The sequence below is a fragment of the Planococcus citri genome, chromosome 5 (assembly GCF_950023065.1).
Source record: "Planococcus citri chromosome 5, ihPlaCitr1.1, whole genome shotgun sequence".
Lineage (NCBI taxonomy): Eukaryota > Metazoa > Arthropoda > Insecta > Hemiptera > Pseudococcidae > Planococcus > Planococcus citri.
Window position 1 is genome coordinate 71,844,876 of NC_088681.1, and position 23,642 is coordinate 71,868,517.

General features: G+C 43.5%; 1 protein-coding gene across 1 annotated transcript; it reads left to right on the forward strand.

Moving 5' to 3' along the window:
* The first annotated feature begins 1,029 nt into the window (after window positions 1-1,029).
* Window positions 1,030-17,600, forward strand: LOC135847058 (uncharacterized). Its single transcript, XM_065366452.1, has 2 exons — window positions 1,030-1,515; window positions 13,944-17,600. Exon 2 carries the CDS (start codon window positions 13,995-13,997, stop codon window positions 16,458-16,460), a length of 2,466 nt encoding a protein of 821 aa, XP_065222524.1. The 5' UTR covers window positions 1,030-1,515; window positions 13,944-13,994; the 3' UTR covers window positions 16,461-17,600.
* Window positions 17,601-23,642: the final 6,042 nt, after the last annotated feature.

The following is a 23,642-nucleotide window of genomic DNA, read 5'->3' on the forward strand; positions in this document are numbered from 1 at the left end:
CGGCGGCGGCGGGTTAGATACAGTATGCTTCTTTGGTTGCTTGTACAAATTGTCTTCCGGTTACGACGAAACTTGTTCGGTTATTGTTCACCGCGCTACGAAGTACTACCTATTACAAAATTAGGTAAGGCACCTCTCCGTCTCTCTCTCTCTCTCTCTCTCTCTCTCTCTCTACCCTATGTAGGTACATACTAACAATGGCGAGTACATTTTCCTTAGATAATGGAAATAACTTGTAAAACTCCTACTCGCGAGTCCGCAGTCCGCAGTCCGCGACCAGGCACGATGGCGGTGAGCTTGGGCTGAGCTCACGCAGCATTCTTCCTCTTTCGTTGGCACGGTTTATTGTTTTTTCAGACGCATCTCTTAGTTGATGCGAATGCGAAACAAAACTCGCAATTAAACCAAAGATCATGTATGAACAACACACTCGATAGTCGATAGTCAATACTCATACTCGTATTTATGCTCACGCTTGTGCTCATTCTCGACTAAGTAACAGCTGCTTTCAAAAATGAAACGGTGGACAGAGCACAGACGCTCGATACGCTGGCGGTGGCGGTGGCGGTGGCAAGCTGAAACATTTCATTTGTGCTCGTACTCGCGTATTTGTCGAACTGGTTCGATCCTGCGTTGAAATGTCATAAAAATGGCACAATGTGGATCAGATACCTATTACCTACCTAAAACTGCGTGCAAAAATAATCGCCCCATTTTTGCGATGAAAAGTGGCGAAAGCAAATGGTGACACATATGGCTTGAAATGCCAATTGCCGAGTCAACTAAGCACTACATTAGACGTAAAAAAATACGAATAAGCAGGCCAATACGTAAGAGTGAGAGTAAGTACATATACTCGTAATATATTTTTACTCGTAGTCGTATTTATGTCTGGAGAGGTTTCGCGTCCACCAGCAGCGCGACGCGAGTACAAAGAGCCCGAGCCCGAGTCCGAGTCCAACCCTTAATTTTGTTCGTGTTGAGCAACAAGCTACGTAAACGTGTTGACGTTGCCGTTGCCGTTGCCGTTGCCGTTGCCGTTGTAGGCTACCTGGCAGCTCGTCATCTCATTCTCACGATACGCGAGTATATATAAAGCGCAGCGTAGCCCGACTCGGTCGCATTTCACTTCGACTTTAAACGTCTTTCACGACCAAGTACAAGTACCCGCCATATTATAGTCGCAATATAAACTGAAAAACCAAACCGAAAACCAACAACAACGGCAAAACACAAAAAACAAAAACAAAAAAACGAAAAGAAAACCGTGATCGCGAAACAAGTTCGGCGTCAGAATTTTTGTTTTTTGTTTAATTACGAGTATTCGGAATCTGTCGGTGTTTTGATCGCTGTGTCGGCATTTCCGCGTCAACTAATCATTCGTTCGAAATACTCGTCGCGTCGTAATAACTTTTTCGAACGTGGCGAATACTTATTGGGCGCCGTTTCAGCCGATGTAGCCGAATTTTATGCTCGTCCAAAATTGAAGCCAAATCGCGGAAAAGACTTTTCCAGGTAGGTTAATACTCGATTGTTTTGTTTTTTTTGTTTTCTTTGTGTAGTGTGTCGTGTGTAAGTGTATTTTACACCATGTACGTACAAGTAAGGTATCGGACTATAGGCCTACGCCTACATAGCTATACGACATACGACATACGTTATACGTTGGTGCAAGTGCTCGATGCATCGTGTAGGTAAATTCAACGAATGTGAAAATTGATTGCGGGTTGCGACTGTCGAGTTACTCGTACTAATTTGACAGCCAGTACGGTAGCCATAGCCATAGCCATAGCCACTAAGTACCGTACGTATGAATCTGCAACCGGCCGCAGCCGCCGCCGATGACGAGAAAACTTGACCAGCTTGAAAAGCGTATAAGTTGTACGCCATAATGCCATGCCGCCTCATTCCGCAATCGCAGATAAAGCTGCAGCCAAATGCTTTCGATATTATCTCTAACGAATGCAGTTCGCCGTAGCAAGGAGATACCTGATACCTATTCGTTGATCATACTCGCCAGTCGCCAGTCGCCAGTCGCCAGTTGCCACACCCAGCCGCGTAAAAAGTAATGCGAATACGAATATGTAAGAGTGCCGAGTGCCGAGTGCCGACGTATTGCAATATTGCCAATCAACTCGATCAAATCGAACGTAATGTCAATCTTTTGCAAATTTTAGAAAAAAAAATTCTATACATGGTCATTGGTCAATCTAATCGTAGTTTTTAGGCGGTGAAAAAGTGAGAAAAAATCCTAAGAAACAATGCGTACGTTATTTATGGCGCTTTGATTAGATATTTCTTTAGAATTTCGATTAAAATCGGGATGGAGGCTGTGCAGTGTGCACTCTGTCAAGGCATGCGTTGAGACTACACTTTGAAAAATTTCAAAAAGACGCTGCGCTGCGCTGTAATTTTTTCAAATTAGGTATTAAGTAAACGATAGGTATCTTTCAACTTTTATCTTTATCGCTATCGTAAGTTGGGCGTTCACTCTGAAAATTCAAATTTGACTTTTCCAAGATACCTACGCACGAGCCATCCGAGACCAGGTTCCCTCGCCCCTCGCCCCTCGCCACTCGCCATCTTTCGAACGGATAGTACGACGCGCGACGGCAAAAAATGCTGACAGATTATCGAAGAGAACTCGTGAAAAAATCAGAACGAAATAGCCAACCTGAAGTGTTGTTAATTTTCAACTCTGATTTCCGAGGAATAGCCAAATAGGTTTAAAGACATACATAATTACATATGCGCGGCGGCGGCGCCGTGCCGCGCCGCCGCCACAACCCTTGCCGAGGTGCGTTAATAGAATTGCATACTCGGTTCGCCGTAAATACAGCTCGCGTGCGCTATCGCTACAATCACATCACTCGTACATAGGTAGGTAGGTACAGGTACCTCGAGAGTCGAGGCTGATCAGTGATCAGTGATCAACAAATCTGTCGATCGAGTTATCCGAAAATTGGCTAGGTACGAGTTACAACGACGATGATGCGAGATTGGAATGTTGAAACTCTTCCGTTTCTGTCTAAAAAAAAGGAAAATGAAAAAAAAAATTGAAAGTACTGGCTGTCGTTACCTCGGTGTGCTGTAAATAGGTATAGCCTGTAACTTACTACTTAGCCCTTAGGTAGGTAAAAAATAGCAGGCCGGAAGCGACGCGGCGGCAGGAGCAGAGTGGCTTGGGTGGTGGTGGTAGGTACAAGGTATACGTGTGTGTGTGTGTGTGTGTGTGTGTGTGTGTGTGTGTGTGTGTGTGTGTGAAAATGGCGATGATTTATGGTGGCGAGTTTATCTTCATACGTAGTTTTGGACGGCCGTTGACTAAATGAAATTGAATGCGACGAGATGACGCGATAACTAAATAAGCAGTTTCGCTGCTAAGACGACATCGCATCCGCGCCCCTGCCCGAGTTTAATTTGAAAAAATCTTTCGTCCACGTCTACTAAATCGCGCATCGCGTATCAAAACGACAAACGAAAAGTACGACTGCTGCCGCCGCCACGTCAGCAGTTGAAAAGCTTCGCTTCTTGTCTTTTGGCGTGTGCTGGATGTTGGCATTTTTTTTCTCTTACCCTTTCTCCGCATCTCTCTTTCTCTTTCTCTCTCTCACACACACTGTGTCGCTGTCGTCGCCACGAGTACGAACAGCGAACACGAGAATCAGGCTACGTACTCGTACATGGTAGGTTAGAGAGTAGGTACAGAGCTGTTGCAAGACTGCGAGCGCTGGATTAGTATAGTAACTATAAATGTATAGGTGCCTACATTTCTTCTCCATCTGGTAAGCAGTAAGTAGGTAAGGTTGACCGGTGATTAAAGTTAACATCAATGATGAACCTCACCTGACCTAACCCAACAAACCTATTGAAACTAGAGACTTGTTTCAAGGTAAGGAATACCGTATTTTCCGGCAGATAGGTAGGTACTCGGCGCATGGCGCGATGGCGCGGCGCGGCGGCGTCCATACGTAATACGAGTACCTTTGCGAATACGAATAGGTAAGCTAAAGTCTCTCTATCTACCCGTCTTGCAGGTAGCAGATACCTACTTTGGTAGGTACTTTCAAGTTTATATGTGTAATTGTATAGGTATTAGGTATTAGGTAGTAGGTCTACGTAGGTACGTTCACGTCGGCGTCGTCAACGAATACTCGTAGTCGTAGTCGTACGAATAGATCAGGTATACGCTTCGCTCCGCTCCGCTCTACCACAACTTATCGTATTCTATCGTATGTACCTCTACCTACTTAATACTCGTAGTCGGCAGTGTCATAGGTATAGGTACGGTAAGAGTCTATGTGATACCCGAAGCTCGTCGTATAGAATTACTACGTCGCAACCGCACTTCGCCCTGCGTATTCGGCGAGATATTAAATATTTAGGAGGCAACGACGATGATATAATACTCGTAGTACGTAGCACGTACCTCTACCTACCTACCTACCTACCTACCTACGTACTACGTTTTGCGATGGTAGCCTAACTCGAACGCGAACGCGAAATGCGCCGCGACGACGCCGTCATCGCCATCGCCATGCTTCTCAAATTTAGTCGTACACTTGCCTGCCATTTTTTTCCTTCTACGTCTACGCTCTACGAGTTCAATTTTGCAAGCACTGCGCGCTATCTTTTCTCTTCTAAAATCCTAATTAATCCGAGTTATCGCTGTCCGATCTTGGTGGAATAAACAACCCGTTGCCCGCTGCCCAGTGGACAGCAAATTGCGAAATTGCATCATCGCGGTCGCTTATTGGCAGGAACGAAGGCTCTTTCGGTGAAAAAAAAACAAAAAACAAAAAACGAAGCATGCATACGGATTATTACGCGTCTACGGCTTCGAGCTTCGAGCTACGTACGTTTAATTAAGTACATAATCGTACGCGCTCCTCGAGCGAACGTTGGAGAGCTGATGCTGAATTTTTAAGCTCTAAAGATTGAAAATTCACCGCGAATTACAGTTTGCAGTTGCAGCTGCAGCTGCAGCAGCCTGCCCACGAAGGTCCGCATACCTACCTACCTACCTACCTACCTACTCTTATTTTACGTTTGCATAACGCGTAAGCGTATCAGCGCGGCGCGGCGTAAGACTAATGAAGATGCGATGACGAGCCAAACGGTTATCGAGGGGACGATATTTTGAAAATCAACGCTGCAGCCTTTTAAACTCGTCTCGATGGTTGAGGCCGCCGCTGGTGTCGCCGACTAATTAAATTTAATTAGGTTTCGTATGACTAAGATTCGTGGTGGTGGTGGTAGTCGCCGTCGCCGTTTGTTTATTAGTACATACGAGTAATACAGTATTGATAATCTGCTTTGCGCCATTTTGATACCATAACAGATACGAGTGATTACCAACCGTAGACCTGCCTATGCCTATGCCTATTGCCTACACTTACATACTCGTATCGTACGAGTATACGCGGACAATAATTGTTGTTGTTGGTGTTGCTTTTTGCATGCGAATGACGCGTCATAGAGCGGGAAAATAACGTAAAAAAGCAGCGGCAAAAAGGAAAAAATTGGCACATCAATTTTTTCTTCGGGAATGTGTTCGGATGGACCCTCTGAACCACCAAAAAAAAGCCGACTCTCCTATCCCTGGAGGAAAATTTTTTAGGGGGCTGAAACCGGTTCCGATTCACGTTTTTTGCGTTTTACTCCGTAAATATTAGGTTTTTGAGAAAAACTACCATGACGAAAAATGTTCCCCTTTCAATTCTCGACAATTTGATGCTACGCTCGATATCCATTGCTCAAGGGGGGTGTCCAAAAAAAGGGGTGGAAAGAGTAGGTGTTTCAAAAAAGGTCAGTCCAATAAATTAATCAAAATTACCACTTAAAATCATTCGTTTTGGCTCAAATTTTTTTTACAAAGTCTACTCACCCAACTACTAATCAAACTATCGTTGGTTTGTCTTCAACCCTCCTCGGGGGTTCGTGAGGGTTGCTTGATTTTTCAAGTAACACACTACTGAATCATATATTTGAAAAACAAATCTGGACGTGCGATATATCGAATAGTATGTTTTCGAGGTCGCTGAATACGAATATGAACTCATTTTTTGCATACAACCCCTCAAAGCCCCTCTGTGCCCCAAAATGGGGGTCAAAATTTTGAAAAATCGTGAAAAGTCGAGTGATATATCGAATGGTACGTTTTCGAGGTCGCCGAGTGCGAATATGAACTTATTTTTAGGGTCCCACCCCCCAATGTCCCTCTGTGCCCCAAAATGAGGGTGAAAATTTTGAAAAATCGTGAAAAGTCGAGTGATATATCGAATTGCATGTTTTAAAAGTCGCTGAGCACGAATATGACCTTATTTTTTGGGCCCAACCCCGCACAGCTCCCAACTGCCCCCAAAAAATACCAAAATTTTGAAAAAATGTGAAAAGTCGAGTGACATATTGAATGGTATGTTTTCGAAATCGCTGAGTACGAATATGAACTTATTTTTTGCCTACAGCCCCGCAAAGCCCCTCTGTGCCTCAAAATTAAGGTCAAAATTTTGATAACTCGTGAAAAGTCGACTGATATATCGAATGGCATGTTTTTTTTTAAAAAACACGAACTACGAACTACTAATTTTCGATGTTTTCTTACATAAAAAAAAAATGATTTCATTTTGTTTTCGATTGGTAGCCAATACAGTAGACTCCCGATTATCCGACCTAATCGGGGGTGTAAGGTGGGTCGGATATCAAAAAAGTCGGATAATCCAAAATTGATGTTTTAAGCGTAAAAATGAAGTGCATAAGCTTGTGACGACAAGCTTTCATTCAGAAAATCAAGTTTTGGCTCAAAACAGGAACAAAGAATCGAAAAAATATCTAATAAACAAAAATAACGTACTTTTGTACATAAGACAATGAAATACTGACTCAAATTATAATTTTTTGAGATAAGTTGGATCGATTTCAAGGAAAATAACACTGTTAGAATACAAAATGCTGAATCCTGCATCATTATTTACACTCCAAAATCAAAAATTAGATGTTTTTTGGATTATCCGACCTTGGTGGGTCGGATAATGCGAAAAGTGAGTCGGATAACCTGAAAGTCGGATAATTGGGAGTCTACTGTAAAAAATGAAATCGAAAACTTTACAGGAAAACAATCGAAATGAAAACACTGAGATAGACAAGAAGATTGACATTTTACCTACTAAAGACATTGAGGATAATTTTGTGGCGTTAGTATAAGACGTTCGAATAGTAAAATGAGTGAAATAATAAAAATGAGTCTGTAGTCGTATTCAGCGATCTTGAAAACATACTATTCGACGTATTACACGTTTTTTGGTGACGTTTCGAAATTTTATCCTATTTGGGGGGCGTTTTGGTGACTTTTCGAAATTTTATCCTATTTAGTGGGCGTAAGGGGATTTTGAGGGATCGTAAGTAGAGCAGGAAAAAAGTGATTTCGAAAACATACCATTCAATATGTCACTCGACTTTTCACATTTTTTCAAAATTTTGGTATTTTTTGGGAGCAGTTGGGAGCTGTGCGGGGTTGGGCCCAAAAAATAAGGTCATATTCGTGCTCAGCGACTTTTAAAACATGCAATTCGATATATCACTCGACTTTTCACGATTTTTCAAAATTTTCACCCTCATTTTGGGGCACAGAGGGACATTGGGGGGTGGGACCCTAAAAATAAGTTCATATTCGCACTCGGCGACCTCGAAAACGTACCATTCGATATATCACTCGACTTTTCACGATTTTTCAAAATTTTGACCCCCATTTTGGGGCACAGAGGGGCTTTGAGGGGTTGTATGCAAAAAATGAGTTCATATTCGTATTCAGCGACCTCGAAAACATACTATTCGATATATCGCACGTCCAGATTTGTTTTTCAAATATATGATTCAGTAGTGTGTTACTTGAAAAATCAAGCAACCCTCACGAACCCCCGAGGAGGGTTGAAGACAAACCAACGATAGTTTGATTAGTAGTTGGGTGAGTAGACTTTGTAAAAAAAATTTGAGCCAAAACGAATGATTTTAAGTGGTAATTTTGATTAATTTATTGGACTGACCTTTTTTGAAACACCTACTCTTTTCACCCCTTTTTTTGGACACCCCCCTTGAGCAATGGATATCGAGCGTAGCATCAAATTGTCGAGAATTGAAAGGGGAACATTTTTCTTCATGGTAGTTTTTCTCAAAAACCTAATATTTACGGAGTAAAACGCAAAAAACGTGAATCGGAACCGGTTTCAGCCCCCTAAAAAATTTTCCTCCAGGGATAGGAGAGTCGGCTTTTTTTTGGTGGTTCAGAGGGTCCATCCGAACACATTCCCGAAGAAAAAATTGATGTGCCAATTTTTTCCTTTTTAAAACCGCTATTTGCCCGCTCTATCAGGCGTCAGCGATAAATCACCCGAATCGAAATTTTATCGCGCGAGTAATGGAAACGAAAATTTCTCAGCTCGAACCAAATCGCACGTCTACGTAGACGTACAAATACCAAATACCAATACGTACGAGCCGCATATCGCGTACGGCGTACGGCGTAGGTGAGAAATTGCACCTACGAGTAGGTACCCAGACCCACCAATACGAGTAAGTAGGTGCTAAGTGTTATTACGAGTACAACTCGGCGCGGCCTACCTTGCTTTTTGCTCGTACTCGTACTCGCATCATACATCAATGCGGTGCGAATGACAAGCCAATGAAGCGAAACATTTAGCCTAATCACGCGTTCGCGTTCCTATCCGTCGTACAAACGAATTTGATTTTTTTGTTTTTGGTGTTTTCATAAAATTGTACTCGTATTCGTTTGTATAAGATTTTGTACCGACGACGACGACGACGACGACGACGACAACAACGAACGTCAAGATTGATTGCATCGATTGCATCGACTGCATCGACTAATTGACTATGGTACCATTGGTACGGCGCGGCGCGGCGCGCGGCGTTAGTTTACAAAAACGTTACGATAGCGCCGGCGGCGGCCGTCGCCGCGCCGTGACGCCGTATGGCATATAGCGTATACGTGTACTGTACGTACTACCATAATTTTCGACTTGTTTTTCAATCATCATCTTTCGCCTCTCGGTACCTCTACCTACTCGTACCATAGGCAACGGGTCAAGCTATACGCCGTACGCCATACGCCAATACGCGTAAACCAACAGGCCGAAAAGCCGCTCGGCTACCTTCGACACCTTATCCGCATTCGATTATTATTTATTTAAACTTATCGCTTGTTTTCTTTCTTCTTTTTTTTCCAACGCGTTCCAAGTACATACGAGTAGGTAAGTAGGTACCTGCTCGTACGAGCGACAACATCGACGCTATCGTCAACGAGTGTTTATTTTAGGCCTATTTGCGAAAGGCATATAGCCCATAGCCTATTCTACAGCGGTGCGGCGCGGCGGTTATAAGGGCTACCTTGATAGAGAGAGACACCCCCCCCCCTCCCCACAAAAGACAGACGGACAATACGCGCACGTCGTGTCAGGCTCCTGGCATGAGGCAGATATTCGTTCGTATGTACCTTTACCTATTTAAACTCACGCAGTTACCCATCGCGTCACGTACCTACAGCTACTAGCTCGAAATTTCGAAATTTCGAAATTTTCTCCCTAAAATTGGAATAGGTACATACTCGTAAATTACTTACGTAAGAGAACAGCGAGGCATCGCATCTTGAAGGATATTTCGACTGGACGGCGCGGCGCGGCTATTGGTCAGTGCCTTGGAAAAGTAGACAGACAAAGACAACCCCGGGTATTTCCCAGCACGTAGGTAATAGGTATGGTATACCGACGCGACGTTATTGAAAATAGAGCCTAGGGCCTAGGGCCTAGGGCCTACGGGAGAGAGGACGGACGACGCGACAAATAAGCCGATATTCGAACTTGTAATAGATAGGTACCTAGTACCTAACTACCTACCTACTCGCGCAACGATTGCTCATTTACTCCGAAATTCGTTGGCCATTACCCATTACCCATTAGTGCCCTTACGTACGAGTATTCCATCTGGCATCTACCCGCGTATTTTTCGCATTACGCAGTACGTCTACGTGTCTACGTGCCTACGTGCCTCTACCTATCCACTATCCAGGTACGAGTACGTATGTATAACAATTTTGGCAGAAGCTATCGAAGCGACTGAAACTGCCAATGCCGGATCTTTTACAACTTTCCTATTGTACTCGTATACTCGTATACTCGTACTAGGGGGCTCCACACCCTGGCCGCTTCGCGGCCTCACCCCCGTGCTCGTTCTTGGGGGCTGTGCCCCCAAACCCCCTTCCCTCTCCCTTTTCTCTCTCAGAACTCGTTTTTTCAAGGTTGGCCCCAAGACCGTTTCCTAACTGCAACTTACTAAGCAAAATGAATAATTAAAAAGAGAAATACTTGGCTGAGAATTATAAGTTGGCTGTTTTGTTTACTATTTTGATGATTTAAAAAAATGCTTAGCAAATTGGAAATGTTCGGCCGAGAAATTTGAAGTTCAAAGTTAAAATTGTTCAAAATAAGGACTTTTTTGATTTTTAATTTTTCATGCTTAAACTAATAAATTTTGAATTCAAAATGTTTTATAACATATCTACACGTCATAAGGAATATTTTAAAACAAAAATGAGCAGAATCGGTCCATTTTTTGAAAATTTAGAAAAGGGGGCCCAAAAATTGGTTTTTGGGGCATATCTCGCTCCCTATGATACCAAATCGGTTCAAATTTTGGAATTCGGTTTAAAATGAAATTTGGAAGAAAGTGTATTTCCAAAAATTTTTTATGTTGATTTTAGCCCCCTTTCTCCAAAATTTGAGGCCCTTTAAATCAAAATTGGGCCTTCGCTATATTTTTCGCATCAAGTACTCATCGAGAGCTTTCTTTAAAAAAAAAAAATAGCTTCCTAGGTGTAATGGGGGCCGAATGAGAGCCTGGTGAACTTTTTTTGCTTGTAGCTGTATACTATAGATACTCGTACGTAGAGGTACCGCTACCTGTCGAGTGCACGACGAGTTTTGCTTTCATCTACTCGTCGAATGTTGATTTTGCATTTACGAGTAAATTTAAATGTTAATCGTCGATCTAAACGAAAGCGCTATTACTCGTCGTAGTCGTCGTATCGTAATACATTTACATATGTATTACGAGTATCTTATCAACTTTTCATACTCTCGTAAACGAATAAATTGATTCCATCGTGTTATCTTTGCGTTTGTCTTCAACCCTGACACCCTGAGGGCCGAGCACTGGAGCAGTGCGCAAAAACCTCACTTGATACGTAGGTACAGGTAAGTAGTAGGTACTAGGTACCTTTGCATCGGGTACGGTTGGCTATTTTTAAATTGTACATGTACCTACGTGCGTCGTGTACTCGTATAGTACATTAGGTGAGTACGAGTACGAGTATGTACGAAATACTCGTAGTACCTACTCGTAATTGCACAATTTTATCAAAAGTAGTACGTACACGTAGCTATGTAAGTGTAAGTATGTACTCGTACTAAGGCGCTACAAAAATTATTTCGTGTTGGGTACGTCATTTCTTGATTCGTTTCCGCATTATATGGCTATGGCATGCGGCTGATGCGGCATACAATATTAATGGCAATCTTCATAAACTTAAGTACCTACCTAAATTGGTTTAAATAACCGATTCGCTACTTCGTTTTCTGCCCTCCGTATTTTTCGAAAAGGTTTTCCATTTTCAAAAATTTTTCATCCTTTCTTTCTCTCCTCTCTCTCACTCTCCCCTTTGTTTTGTTTGTTTTTTTTCATTCTCTCGCACCTTTTTTTTTTTTTTTTTTTTTCGGATTAGGCGTACATTTTTATTTGCTTATTGTTCGTTCGTTCGTTCGTTCGTTCGTTTGATTTTATTTGTATCGCCGGATGCGCCGTATTTTTTATGTAAATGAAAAATAATATAGTAAGAAAGCTTTTAAGTTAGTGAGTAAGTAATCGACGAGTGAATGAGGCAGCAAAAACAATGCTACCTGCCTACCTACTTGATAGATTTTAACGCGACAAAAACGTTTTTCGTTTAATTTTCTAATTTTTGGCACGGCACGGCAAGTGGCAAATGCTAAGTAGGTAATGGGCGGGGGCGAGTGTAGGTGGGTGGGTGGGTGGGTAGCGGTACGCGTAAAAGGCGACGCGACGACGGTAGATAATAGGTAGAGGTATGCAGTATGCAGTCGTATTTATACATACGTACAATGTACATTGTACAGTAAGATGGAGTGAAAAAAAAAATATATATATAATATATCCTGGAAATTGACAAAAATTAGCGATCAATTCGAGGTTGAGCGGGAGACCATCGAGAAAAAATTTCAACCTCCTAGCCGTACAAGAGGCCGAACCAAAAGTTGTAAAATATAGGCTCATTTGGGGGGGGGGCGTGGTTTTTCAACACTTTTTGGAAGTGTAACTCAAGCTGTACCTTGTCCGCCATCCCCTGCCCACGCTAAAAAGTTGTGATTCGAGTTTCTAAACTTCGCTGGTTCGTTGCCAATCAGGTGACGTGACACCATGCGAGAGAGAGAGAGACAAAAATGATCGTCATTTTGAGAATTTTTAGCTCGGCCCTCTGCACGACTACGACTACGACTACGACTACCTAGCGAGCTGAACGAGTTTTCTGGGTAGGTCTAGGTAACTGTAACTACTTACTACATACGTAGTTCCCGATTCCAAGTTGACTCGCTCGCCAATTTTCGTCAACATTATAGACGTATAGACGTAGCTCGGAATCGGAGATGGTATATTACAAAATTGAAAATTCCTTCGTGTATGACAGCGAGTGATGAAAATTGAAAATGGTAGGCAGAAACGGTAAACAGTCAACGGTCAACACTGACTTTGGCACGACGCAGCACCCTCGCTCGAAGGATCTGGGTCGAATATACCTACGTAGACGTAGACGACGTAGGTCTAGGTACTAGGTAGTAGGTAGTAGGTAGTAGGTACGCCTGTACGGATACGGATACGGATACGGACAGTCATGCTGATCCGTAAAATGGCATTACAAAATAGCGTCACCAAACGAGTAAGTACAGTATGTGGATGTAGGATCAAGGATGTAGGTACTGGCTCGTAAGTAAATAATTCGATAATAATAGCGATGACCGAAGCTGTCAGTTGATGGGCTGTACTCGTATTGTATAAAGCATTAGTCGCATGTCTGTATAGGCCTATGCATTTGCATATTGCATATGTACGATATGTACACTGTACACACGATGACGCGGGATCGCGTCGGAGCGTCTTGCTTTTGTCGCTTGTCGTACAAATTTGAATAAATTAAATCGTATGAAAAGAAAGTCGGCGCTGGGTGCTTTTTAATATCGCACCACGCGAACGTACCATCATTTTTAGGCGCGCCGCATTATACTGTATAGGCTACTCGCCAAACGCCAAACGCCACACGCCACACGCCTTTGCTTCTGTCCCAACTCGCAGGACCGCCACGCCGCGCCGCGGCCGCGCCCATAGCATTAAGTTGGCAGATCCCGTACGGCGTACGTCACTATAACTTGGTACGTATAACTCGCTTCGCACCTTGCGCCGACGAGTACGTGCCAACTCGTATGTACTTTGGTTGGTAGTTTTAAGCTTTTATGGAGGAATATAGCGACCACACCAGACCAGACCAGAGAAAACTACCATACGAGTGCGAGAGACTGCATGTGTAATGTGTAATGTGTATTGTGTATTGTGTATTGTGTGTAGTGTTCATTCCATCGGCAGGGTTACGAGTGTTGAATTTTTCACGCACGGACGTTTGTGTAGTCGTAGTCGTAGTCGTAGACGTAGACGTACTGAAGCTCGTAGATACGTTTGTCGTTTACGTATGTATCTATAGCTATACTCCTACTCGTACGTACATGTACTCGTACAATTTTAGGTAACTAATCGAGTATAGCATTTCGTTGTGATTCTGATGGCGGTGGACGCGGTTATGTTTTCAGATACCTGGCAGGCGTTGGCTGTGCGCAGTGTACGCGTAGCTGAACACAGAAATGACAAGCCAACACCACGAATACTCGAAATGGTGCGATTGGTGGCGCAAGCTCGCCGTATTCGCGTGCTGTTTGTGCTTTTCGACGACAATGGCCGCTGTAACGGTGGCCGCGTTCGCCTCGGTCAATTTAGCTTCGGCCGCATCGGTACCGGTACCGGTGCCGGTGCCGGCGCCGATGCCGGTAGCGCCTGTCTCCGAGTCGACGGTGCCAGCTGGCGCTGCGGCTGCGGCGACTACGGCAACAACGGGCGCTGCGTATCGTAAACGCGTTGTGCTACGATCTATCGATCCGCTGACGAGAAGAAGCGCCGTCGACAAACACTTTATTCGCTTCGGTCGAAACGAGCAACAGACGGGCGCCGATAAATCGATCAATTTGCGTAAACGCGAAATCTTACACGGCGCCTACGGCGACGACGGCGCCGCGGACGCCTTCGCAACCGCTAATAATGCCGACGTGCACGCCGGCGACGGCGGCGGCAACGGCCACGGCCACCGCACCATCGCCGATTTAACGTCGTCGCTGCTCACCTGCTCTTCGTCAGCCTCCAATTCCAGCCATCGCGCTTGCTTCGGTCGTCTGCGTGTTCGCCGTCTGCGACCACATCTTCCGCAGCAACAGCAACAGCAACAGCAACATCATCATCATCGTCGTCGTTTTCGACACGACGTTACAACCAACAACGACGCAAATCTCGATTCCAACGACCTTCTCGCCAATGCGGACATCGCTGTCGCTGTTGTCGACAGCGACAGCGACGACGTCGACAACGATCAAGATGGCAGCGACGATGACAGCGAAGACAAATACAACGCCACCGGCGCCACCAACACGTTGGTCGAGGAAAAGAGCGGCGGCGGCGGCGGCGGCGGCGGCGGCGGCGGCGGCGACGACGACGACGACGATGACGAAAATGACGAACAGGAACAGCGACCTCGGCCCAGGCCCAAGCTCAGGCCACCTACCGTGAGTAAGACGAGCCACGTTGTTTTCGTGAGGCCGAACGACGCCGCTTCGGCGACCGAATCCGATAGTCGTAATCCGGCGCTGAGGATGGCGCTCGGCGACGATCCATTCGTCAGGACGAGCCGCAATACGTTCAGTCGAAACCTATTCAGCCGATACGACCGAGGCCGTGATAACTTTATGCGTTTGGGACGTTCGAAAACGACCATGTCCGGCAACGCGGACGTAACCAAAGAAAACCCGACGCCGCTGATGGACGAAACGGAAGACGGCGGCGGCGGCGGCGGCAGCTACTACGACGACAATGACGGCGGCGGCGGCGGCGGCGGAGATGACGATTACGTGGTCGGACGCGACCGAGACGAGCATGCGGTTTGGTCGAGAACGAAACGCGCAGTTTCCGCACAAACCGGCGGCGCCGCCAGATTTCCACGTAAACACGACAATTTCATGAGGCTGGGCAGAAAACACGACTCTAGATTCTTGCGATTGGGAAGAATGAATACTCGAAGCAGTTCGTTCATCAGATACGGTCGCAATGGGCCAGCAGCAGGTGTCGGCGGCAGCGGCAGCGGCAGTGGCAGTGGCGGCGGCGGTGGCGGTGGCGATTACGATCGCTGGACTAGAAAACACGACAACTTTATGAGATTAGGTCGAAACGAGCAGCGTCTTCTGCAGCAGCCCCAGCAGCACCAGCGACGACAAACGAAACGAGAAAAGCCGGAAAATTTTATGCGTTTAGGTAGGGCTGAAAATTTCATCCGTTTGGGTCGATCGCATTGGCGACCGCATCCGGACGACGATGGCGACAACGACAACGTTTTCACGCCACCTCGGTCAGTTCGCAAGTCGAGTAATTTCATGCGTTTGGGTCGACCAGATCCGGACTACGACGATATTTTCACGCCGCCGCGACCAGTCCGAAAATCGGATAATTTTGTGCGTTTTGGACGCGGTTCGGCCGCCTTGGACGGTCAAAGCGTCTGGAATTTCGGCCTTCTCGACGACGACGACGACAACGACGACGACCCGCCAACTTGGAGGCGCTTCACAAGGCAGACGTCGGCGTCCACGCCACGTCATCATCATCAGCATAATCGCGATGACCATCATCACGGACAACGTGGCGGCGGCGGCGGCGGCGGTCGTCGTCGTCGTCGTCGTCGTCAAGCAGACACCGATTCGCAGCTATGGAATGAAATCCGAAACGCAAACGGCACGCAGCAGCTGGACCATCCGAGCGGTGATTTGTTGGAAAGCAAGCCACTCGACGAGTACGACTACGCGGTTTTCGCTCTACCAAACGTGTTGCCACAAGCGTCACCATCGCCGGCGCCGCCGCCGGCGCTGCGGCCGGCCTTCTCTTCCAAGTCCGAACAGCTTGTCGCGTCTCATGTTGGGTGGATTTCGGTGCCGCAGAAGCCACCAGCGCCATCGCCATCGCCATCGCCTCTGCGCCAGCAATCCACTTCCACTTCGTCAGTGTACGCGTCTTAGATTGCCGCCGACCAAGCGCCATTTTTCAGTCGCCACTCTACCTTCATTTTCTCCTTTCTACCTTCTAACCTTACCGTTTAGATAAGTACCTCCACACCTCCACCTATGTACCTAATACTAATAGTCTATGTAAAATGTCAATGTCTGCTATCGTACTCGTACTGTAATCGTATTGTTCCATGAGGTGTACACGTACACGTAGTTTATATATGTATTTATTGTAATATTCGTAGTTGACCCCTGTTTTCGTCATTTACCTAATCGGTTACTACGGATACAGAGACAGAGTCGTACATAAGCTACCTCTAACCTACATAGGCTATGTAGGTATGTACCATTACGATTACGAGATATGCACATCTACCGATTTGCGATGGCGAATACGATATGTACGAGGTACATACCACATACTACATACTACAAAGTACATACTCGTAGGTCGTAGGTCGTAGGTCGTAGCTAGTAGTAACTAAACAAAAACTACGAGTATGTTCGCCGAAGGTAAGTCTATAGACGCCTAATTGCGCAGCCGGCAGCCGTCCCCGCCAATTACCCAACCCATACGATGACTGTGCTCTTCATTTTTCAGCATACCTACTCGATAATTACGAGTACGAGTACGAGTATCGAGTATCTCGAATCTCGAATCTCGATTGCGTTTGCAGCTTTGAAATTTCAAAATCAATAGGTACCCTAATAAAGTAATAATGCTGAATTGCTGATGTAGGTAGCCCCTTATCTACGTAGGTACGAAAGATCGAGCATTCCAGCATTCGGTCAATTACGCATTTAAGCTATGAAAAAGATGGTAGTCCAAATCGTGGTTCGCGGGTTGGGTAATGGGCAATGGGTAATGGGTAGGGTGTATTCGGTATATGTGTTTGTGTATACCTTACCTATCATAAAATTATCGTTAAATGTAGTTATCATGTTTTTTATTTAATTTTTTTTACCAATCTTATACCTACGAACCTACAACATACATATTAACTATTTAGCTGGAAGATGATACTTGCATCTAAACGTACACTTACTGATTTGAGTACCTACCTACCTACCTATGTATGTAGAATATTGTAGATCGATTATGTACAAATTAAACTACCTACCTAATAAAAATACAAAAAACCTTTCGTTTAATCGATCGAGATCGATCGAGTGCCTACATCTTCGTTCAATAGGTATACAAATACAGGGTGCCCAGAAATATCGAGTACCCCTAAAAAAGTTTTCTACTAAAATACTTTGGTTGGTCACAGTGAATGATACGAGTAATAATGATAACACATGATTGGTTGTTGGACTGGAGAGATAACGCATTCCACCAATCATACGCATCTAGTATTTCACGTTGCCAACCTATATTTTTAATGAAAAACTTTCTTAGGGGTACTCGATATTTCTGGGCACCCTGTACATACCTAAAAATACGAACACAAAAAATCCGGCGCGGCGAGTCATCTGCGAAATGATGATGCAGCGCAATAGGCCTGCAATACAATACGCTACGCTGATATGATATGGGATGGGATTGGATGGGATGGTTCAATGAGCGAACCAATTTCAAAAAAATCAAGCAAAAAAGCTACTCGTACCTCTACCTAGGCCTACCCAAGAACCTGGCAATGTTTTTCGGTGTTTTGAAATTGGCGATAGTGGCTACAAATTGAGGCCACTGCATTTCGAAACCGTCGCTCAACTTCAACGACGGTATCGTTCGATGTTTCGGATATATTTTCCAAAGTGCAAATTTACCTACTTAAGTATACTTACATACGAGTAAGTACATAGTAAGTACCTAATACCTATACCTATATGTTACCGAAATATTGTTCGTAGGGTTAGTTCATTTAGGTAATGTATGAAGAATCTAGTTTGTTATTCTATGAAATAGCGAGGTGGGATCAGTTAAATCGTCAAATGAACTGTTACAAAATTGAGGTTTGCCGGGCTCGATAGCAAATTTCACGTAGAATTTTTTAACGTGGCTAATATTTGTTCAGCGTAGAAGTGGTGAAACTTTTTTACAAATTGAGATAGAGAGGCGCGGTCTGCGGTACCAAAAATGTCGCACTTTTTCAATTCGAGGCAACTGATTGTCACGTCTTCCTGTTCATCTGGCACAGCCACAGTTATTAGCCATATCAAAAAATTCTACGCTGAATTTGCTAGCGAGCCCCGCAAACCTCAACACTCTACCTATCACGGTCGCTCAACAGTGTAACGATAAAAATACAAAATGAAAAAAAAAATTGTTTGTGCGTGGCCAAAAATCTGCCTCTGGAGCTTGGAGGTTATTCTGTGGCGGGACACCCTGTTTTAGCTTCGAATTAACCTTCATTTCTTACTTTATCGCATTTCATTCGTTGATCGAGTATAGAAAAAATCCAATTTCACACTTTCTCAGGTACCTAATGTATGAAATAACAGTACACTGAAAGAAATGATTTTCAAAATGCTGTATTCAGTCCCAAAATTGATGCAATGGTTACTGCACAGTACAGTAATTTTCAAATTACCTACCTCATTTTGATGTAATGATTACATAGTTCAAATCAGAGAATGCATCAAATAATGGAATGAGTACATCGCTAGGATGGATTTATTGCATTACCTTCCAAAATTCATTTCTATGTTCTCATTACATTTCTTTGGGGACTCAGTCCTGCAGACATGGTATTCAGAACATCATTTGGTGGGTAATAATTACATCGTATAGTAAGCAATGATTACATTCCTTAAACATGGCTGAGAACCATGTACCTAGTGATTTACTGAATACAGTAAACGATGTACTGAGTACATTGTCAGTGGTAAACATTCCCAAACAGTTAAAAACTTATAAATACTTCGAGGGCCTGAATCAAACATTCTTCTTGCGGCCATGTCGTTAAGTGCAGGCAGTTAGAACGAGAGGTCGCAGGTTCGAATCCCGGTTAGGTAGGAAAATTTTTGTAGGGAAATTAGGTCTTGAAAAATTCGTTGCAGTGAAAATCATGATGATGTGCGGAGAAACTTGAAATTGATAATACTTAACCCCACTTTTTAAATACTGTTGAATAAAAACGATGGAATGGTTACTGCACTTCTGTGTAATAGTTACTTCTCTAAATGTGTACTGATTAATGCGTTTCATTCCTATACCAAAATTACCGCGTTTTAATGCACTGAGTGCATCGTTTTAATGTAACTATTACTGTTTATTTCTTTCAGTGTAAACACATTAAAGGGTAACACCTACACAAAATCAAGTGATTTGCAAATTTTCGACCACTCGGTAGAATCCTAAAAGTGGTTGTGGATTTCGAGGGCAGTGACTTACGAGTATGTCGACGCAGAATGTACGCGCAAAATACCAACCAACTTCTGGAACTAAGGCATTCCCCCCCCCCCAAATAGGTTTCGCGGGGTTAGAGCAAAAAAATGGTACGTTTTTTGTTTTGTTTTTTTTTCTTCAAAAATGCCCCCTAACTGCGGACTTACATCCCTTCTGCGGAGACAGAAATTTTTCCAACAGACTTTTAACTCAAAAAGAAGGTGTTCACTAAATTTGGTCAATGTACAATGTACATTGTACATAACGATTACGTACATAGATCAGAATTATTCGAATCCGGAGATTCGTCGTCTTTCTTTTTCTTTTCCATGTTACATATAGGTAAGTACAGTAGAATGCCGATTATCCGATCGAAAAAGTGCATCCGAAGTCTTCCGATTAACCGACCAAAAAAAGTCGGATAATGTTTTTTTATCCGACTAACGCTGAATTTTGGCTCAAATTGATGTCAAATTATAATTTTTGTCTCATATAATAGGTACTTCAAATACTTGTACGAGTACGAAGCACGAACAGTCATTTCTATTACGATACGAGTTACAGTATCACCAACAGTCCAACACACACTCTTTTTGATAAGAAAATTGACGAATCTGAGGTATCGAGTTGTTTATTTTTACATATCCAACGCGAGTATAAACCTTTTCTGTTACCCACGTATGTAATTTTAAAGTTTTTAATGATACTACTTTTGTGTCCCGACTTTTACTCGTTAAATTTCAGTAAAAAATCAAAAAATCGATTATCCTACTTTTTAGTTATCCGATGCCTCTCCGCCCCAATTGACATCGGATAATTGGGAGTCTATTGTACTTATAAGTCTCAAATATCGAATACCTACCCCGAAAGAAGGGTTCTTTAAAAAAAAGAAAAATTAATCATGGTTGGCATCTAGTCCAGTCATTAAAGACATTTTTACAGGAAAAATTATTATCAAACAGATCTTTCGCAAATATTGTTCACAGAGGTCCCCTCAACAACATACTAAAAGTCCTGGCCCGTACGGGGTCCGGAACCCCCTCAAAGGGGGGTGGAACCTCCCCCAAAATCAGTTTTTCGCCATTTTCTCCCCCGCATTGCATTTTAGCGAAAAATGTGTAATAGATAAAAGAATCTACGTCAAATTTCCGATCTAATGATGTATCAACTTTCCTTGTATGTTCAAGGGGGACGGAACTGCAACCATTTAAATGAGGGGGGTTTTCTGAAAAATAGATAAAGGCTATAGGCGCCTAAGAGGGGTGAAATGGTCCCCGAAAACGTTCGAGTTGATATTAGTATGGAAGGTAGGTACCATTGAGAAACTTCCGCGTAGAAAGTTTCAGATCCACACCCCCTCCTCTTTTTGGGGAACCCCCCTTTTCTGAAACTTCAATAACATTTTTCTCAGCCCCATTTCAACCGATTTTGAAAATTTTTCAGTATGTTATGTATATCCTTAGTAGGTATCCCCACAAAAATTTTCAACCCCCTCCCCTCATATTTACCCCTCAAAATGATGTAAAAATGAGTCTTAGAGAGGGTTGGGGGTGAAATGGGAATATTGGGGAAAATAACTAATTATTAATGAATAGGGTGTCGTTTTCTTATGATTCGATACCGCTGAGCACGAATATGACGTCAGATTTTTTGCTAGACTCATCTAGCCCTCTCCAGGGTATTTGGCCCTCTCAATTTTTTTATTGTTAAAAAGCATAAAATAAGTTGAGAAACACTATTTTGAGGGGTAAATATGAGGGGAGGGGGTTGAAAATTTTTGTGGGGATACCTACTAAGGATATACATAACACACTGAAAAATTTTCAAAATCGGTTGAAATGGGGCTGAGAAAAATGTTATTGAAGTTTCAGAAAAGGGGGGTTCTCCAAAAAGAGGAGGGGATGTGGATCTGAAACTTTCTACGCGGAAGTTTCTCAAGGGTACCTACCTTCCATACTAATATCAACTCGAACGTTTTCGGGGACCATTTCACCCCTCTTAGGCGCCTATAGCCTTTATCTATTTTTCAGAAAACCCCCCTCATTTAAATGGTTGCAGTTCCGCCCCCCTTGAACATACAAGGAAAGTTGATACATCATTAGATCGGAAATTTGACGTAGATTCTTTTATCTATTACACATTTTTCGCTAAAATGCAATACGGGGGAGAAAATGGCGAAAAACTGATTTTGGGGGAGGTTCCACCCCCCTTTTAGGGGGTTCCGGACCCCGTACGGGCCAGGACTTTTAGTATGTTGTTGAGGGGACCTCTGTGAACAATATTTGCGAAAGATCTGTTTGATAATAATTTTTCCCGTAGATGGGACATAATTGGTCTTTAATGACTGGACTAATCGTGAAATCATCAGTCCAACAACCAAATTGTGCGCTATGATTATTATAACTTTTTTGGGTGTACACTCGTTACTGTACACTGTACAGTGTACAGGACACACGGTAGGTAGTAGGTACTCGATATTTCAGATTGCAGCATTTGCAGCATTTTCAGCATTTCAGCGCACCCTGTAGTGTTTGCGAGTAGTCGAGTAGTCGAGTAGGATGACTACAAATTCACGAAAGAACGTGGTGATGGCGCTGGCGTGGCCGTGGCGTAATGACGACGACGAGATGAAGGTCGAGCTCGCGATATCTGAACGACTACCGAGAAACTACATACCTAGTAGGTCTAGGTAGGTACCCGTTAATTTTTAGCAATTCCAACTCTGAAACACAGATGAACCTACCGCCACCACCTTAAAATTAAGAAGGTGTCCGTCGGCGGCGTCGCTTTTCAGTTTTTACGTACCTACGTTAGTTTAGTTCGTTCGTTGTACTTCGTACCTACCTAGTACCTACCTATGTACAGGGTGGACAGAAATATCGGGTACCCCTAAAAAAGTTTTCTGCTAAATACTTGGGTTGGTCACGGTGAATGATACGCGTAATAATGATAGCACATGATTGGTTGTTAGACTGGAGAGATAACATTTCACCAATCATATGCATCTACGAGTATTTCACGTTGCCAACCTACGCGTATATTTTTAATGAAAAACTTTCTTAGGGGTACCCGATATTTCTGTCCACCCTGTACTTACTACCTACTACATACCTAGCTACCTAGACTTGGTATGTATTCGTATTCGTACTTTTGCGGATAATGCTTACTCGGACACGTGGTACACGTTATTCGAATTTTCAATTCTATACGTCATACAAGACGCAACCGGCAACGCTCGTAGCCAACTCATTCTCTCGCTCGATGACGTAAAAATGAAAATTATTTAAACGAAAAAAAAAAAAGCGAAAAAACTTTTCGTCCCGCAGATGATTCGACTTGGTCTCAATCGCAATAGGTACACGAAACACGATACACTATACGCGATACGCGATTCGCAATTTCTCATCTCACCCATGGCCCATGGCTTATACGAGAGTACATTTTGTCATTTTTAGCTATAGTAAGTACCTGGTACCTAAATATTTACCTCAAATGGCTAAAGCACCGGTTTTGTTTCTATTTTTCAAATTGTATCCCTACTTTTTACAGCTTTGATTGATTTGTTGCATTTTACGTACGGTCGCGGTAGGTATTTGTAAGTACTGTATACATAGTGTATAGGTATGTATGTACATCTACATACAAATACATATATTTTATGTAGGTAGTGGTAGGTATTTTTCATAAAGTTGATCCGGTCGTCAACTCGTGTAAATCCGGTAAATCAGAAAATACGAGTAGGTACCATAGTACTCTCTAAATTTGAAACAGTCAATTTCACTGCTTAGCAGTCACGACATTTTGCCTTTTTAAAGCAGTAGTTTTTTTTTACTGCAAAACAGTGAAAAATTACTGAATTGGTCAGT

Bases quoted from the DNA above. Each gene is read 5' to 3' on its own strand.
- LOC135847058 (XM_065366452.1), top strand. From the start codon at position 13,995: ATGACAAGCCAACACCACGAATACTCGAAATGGTGCGATTGGTGGCGC.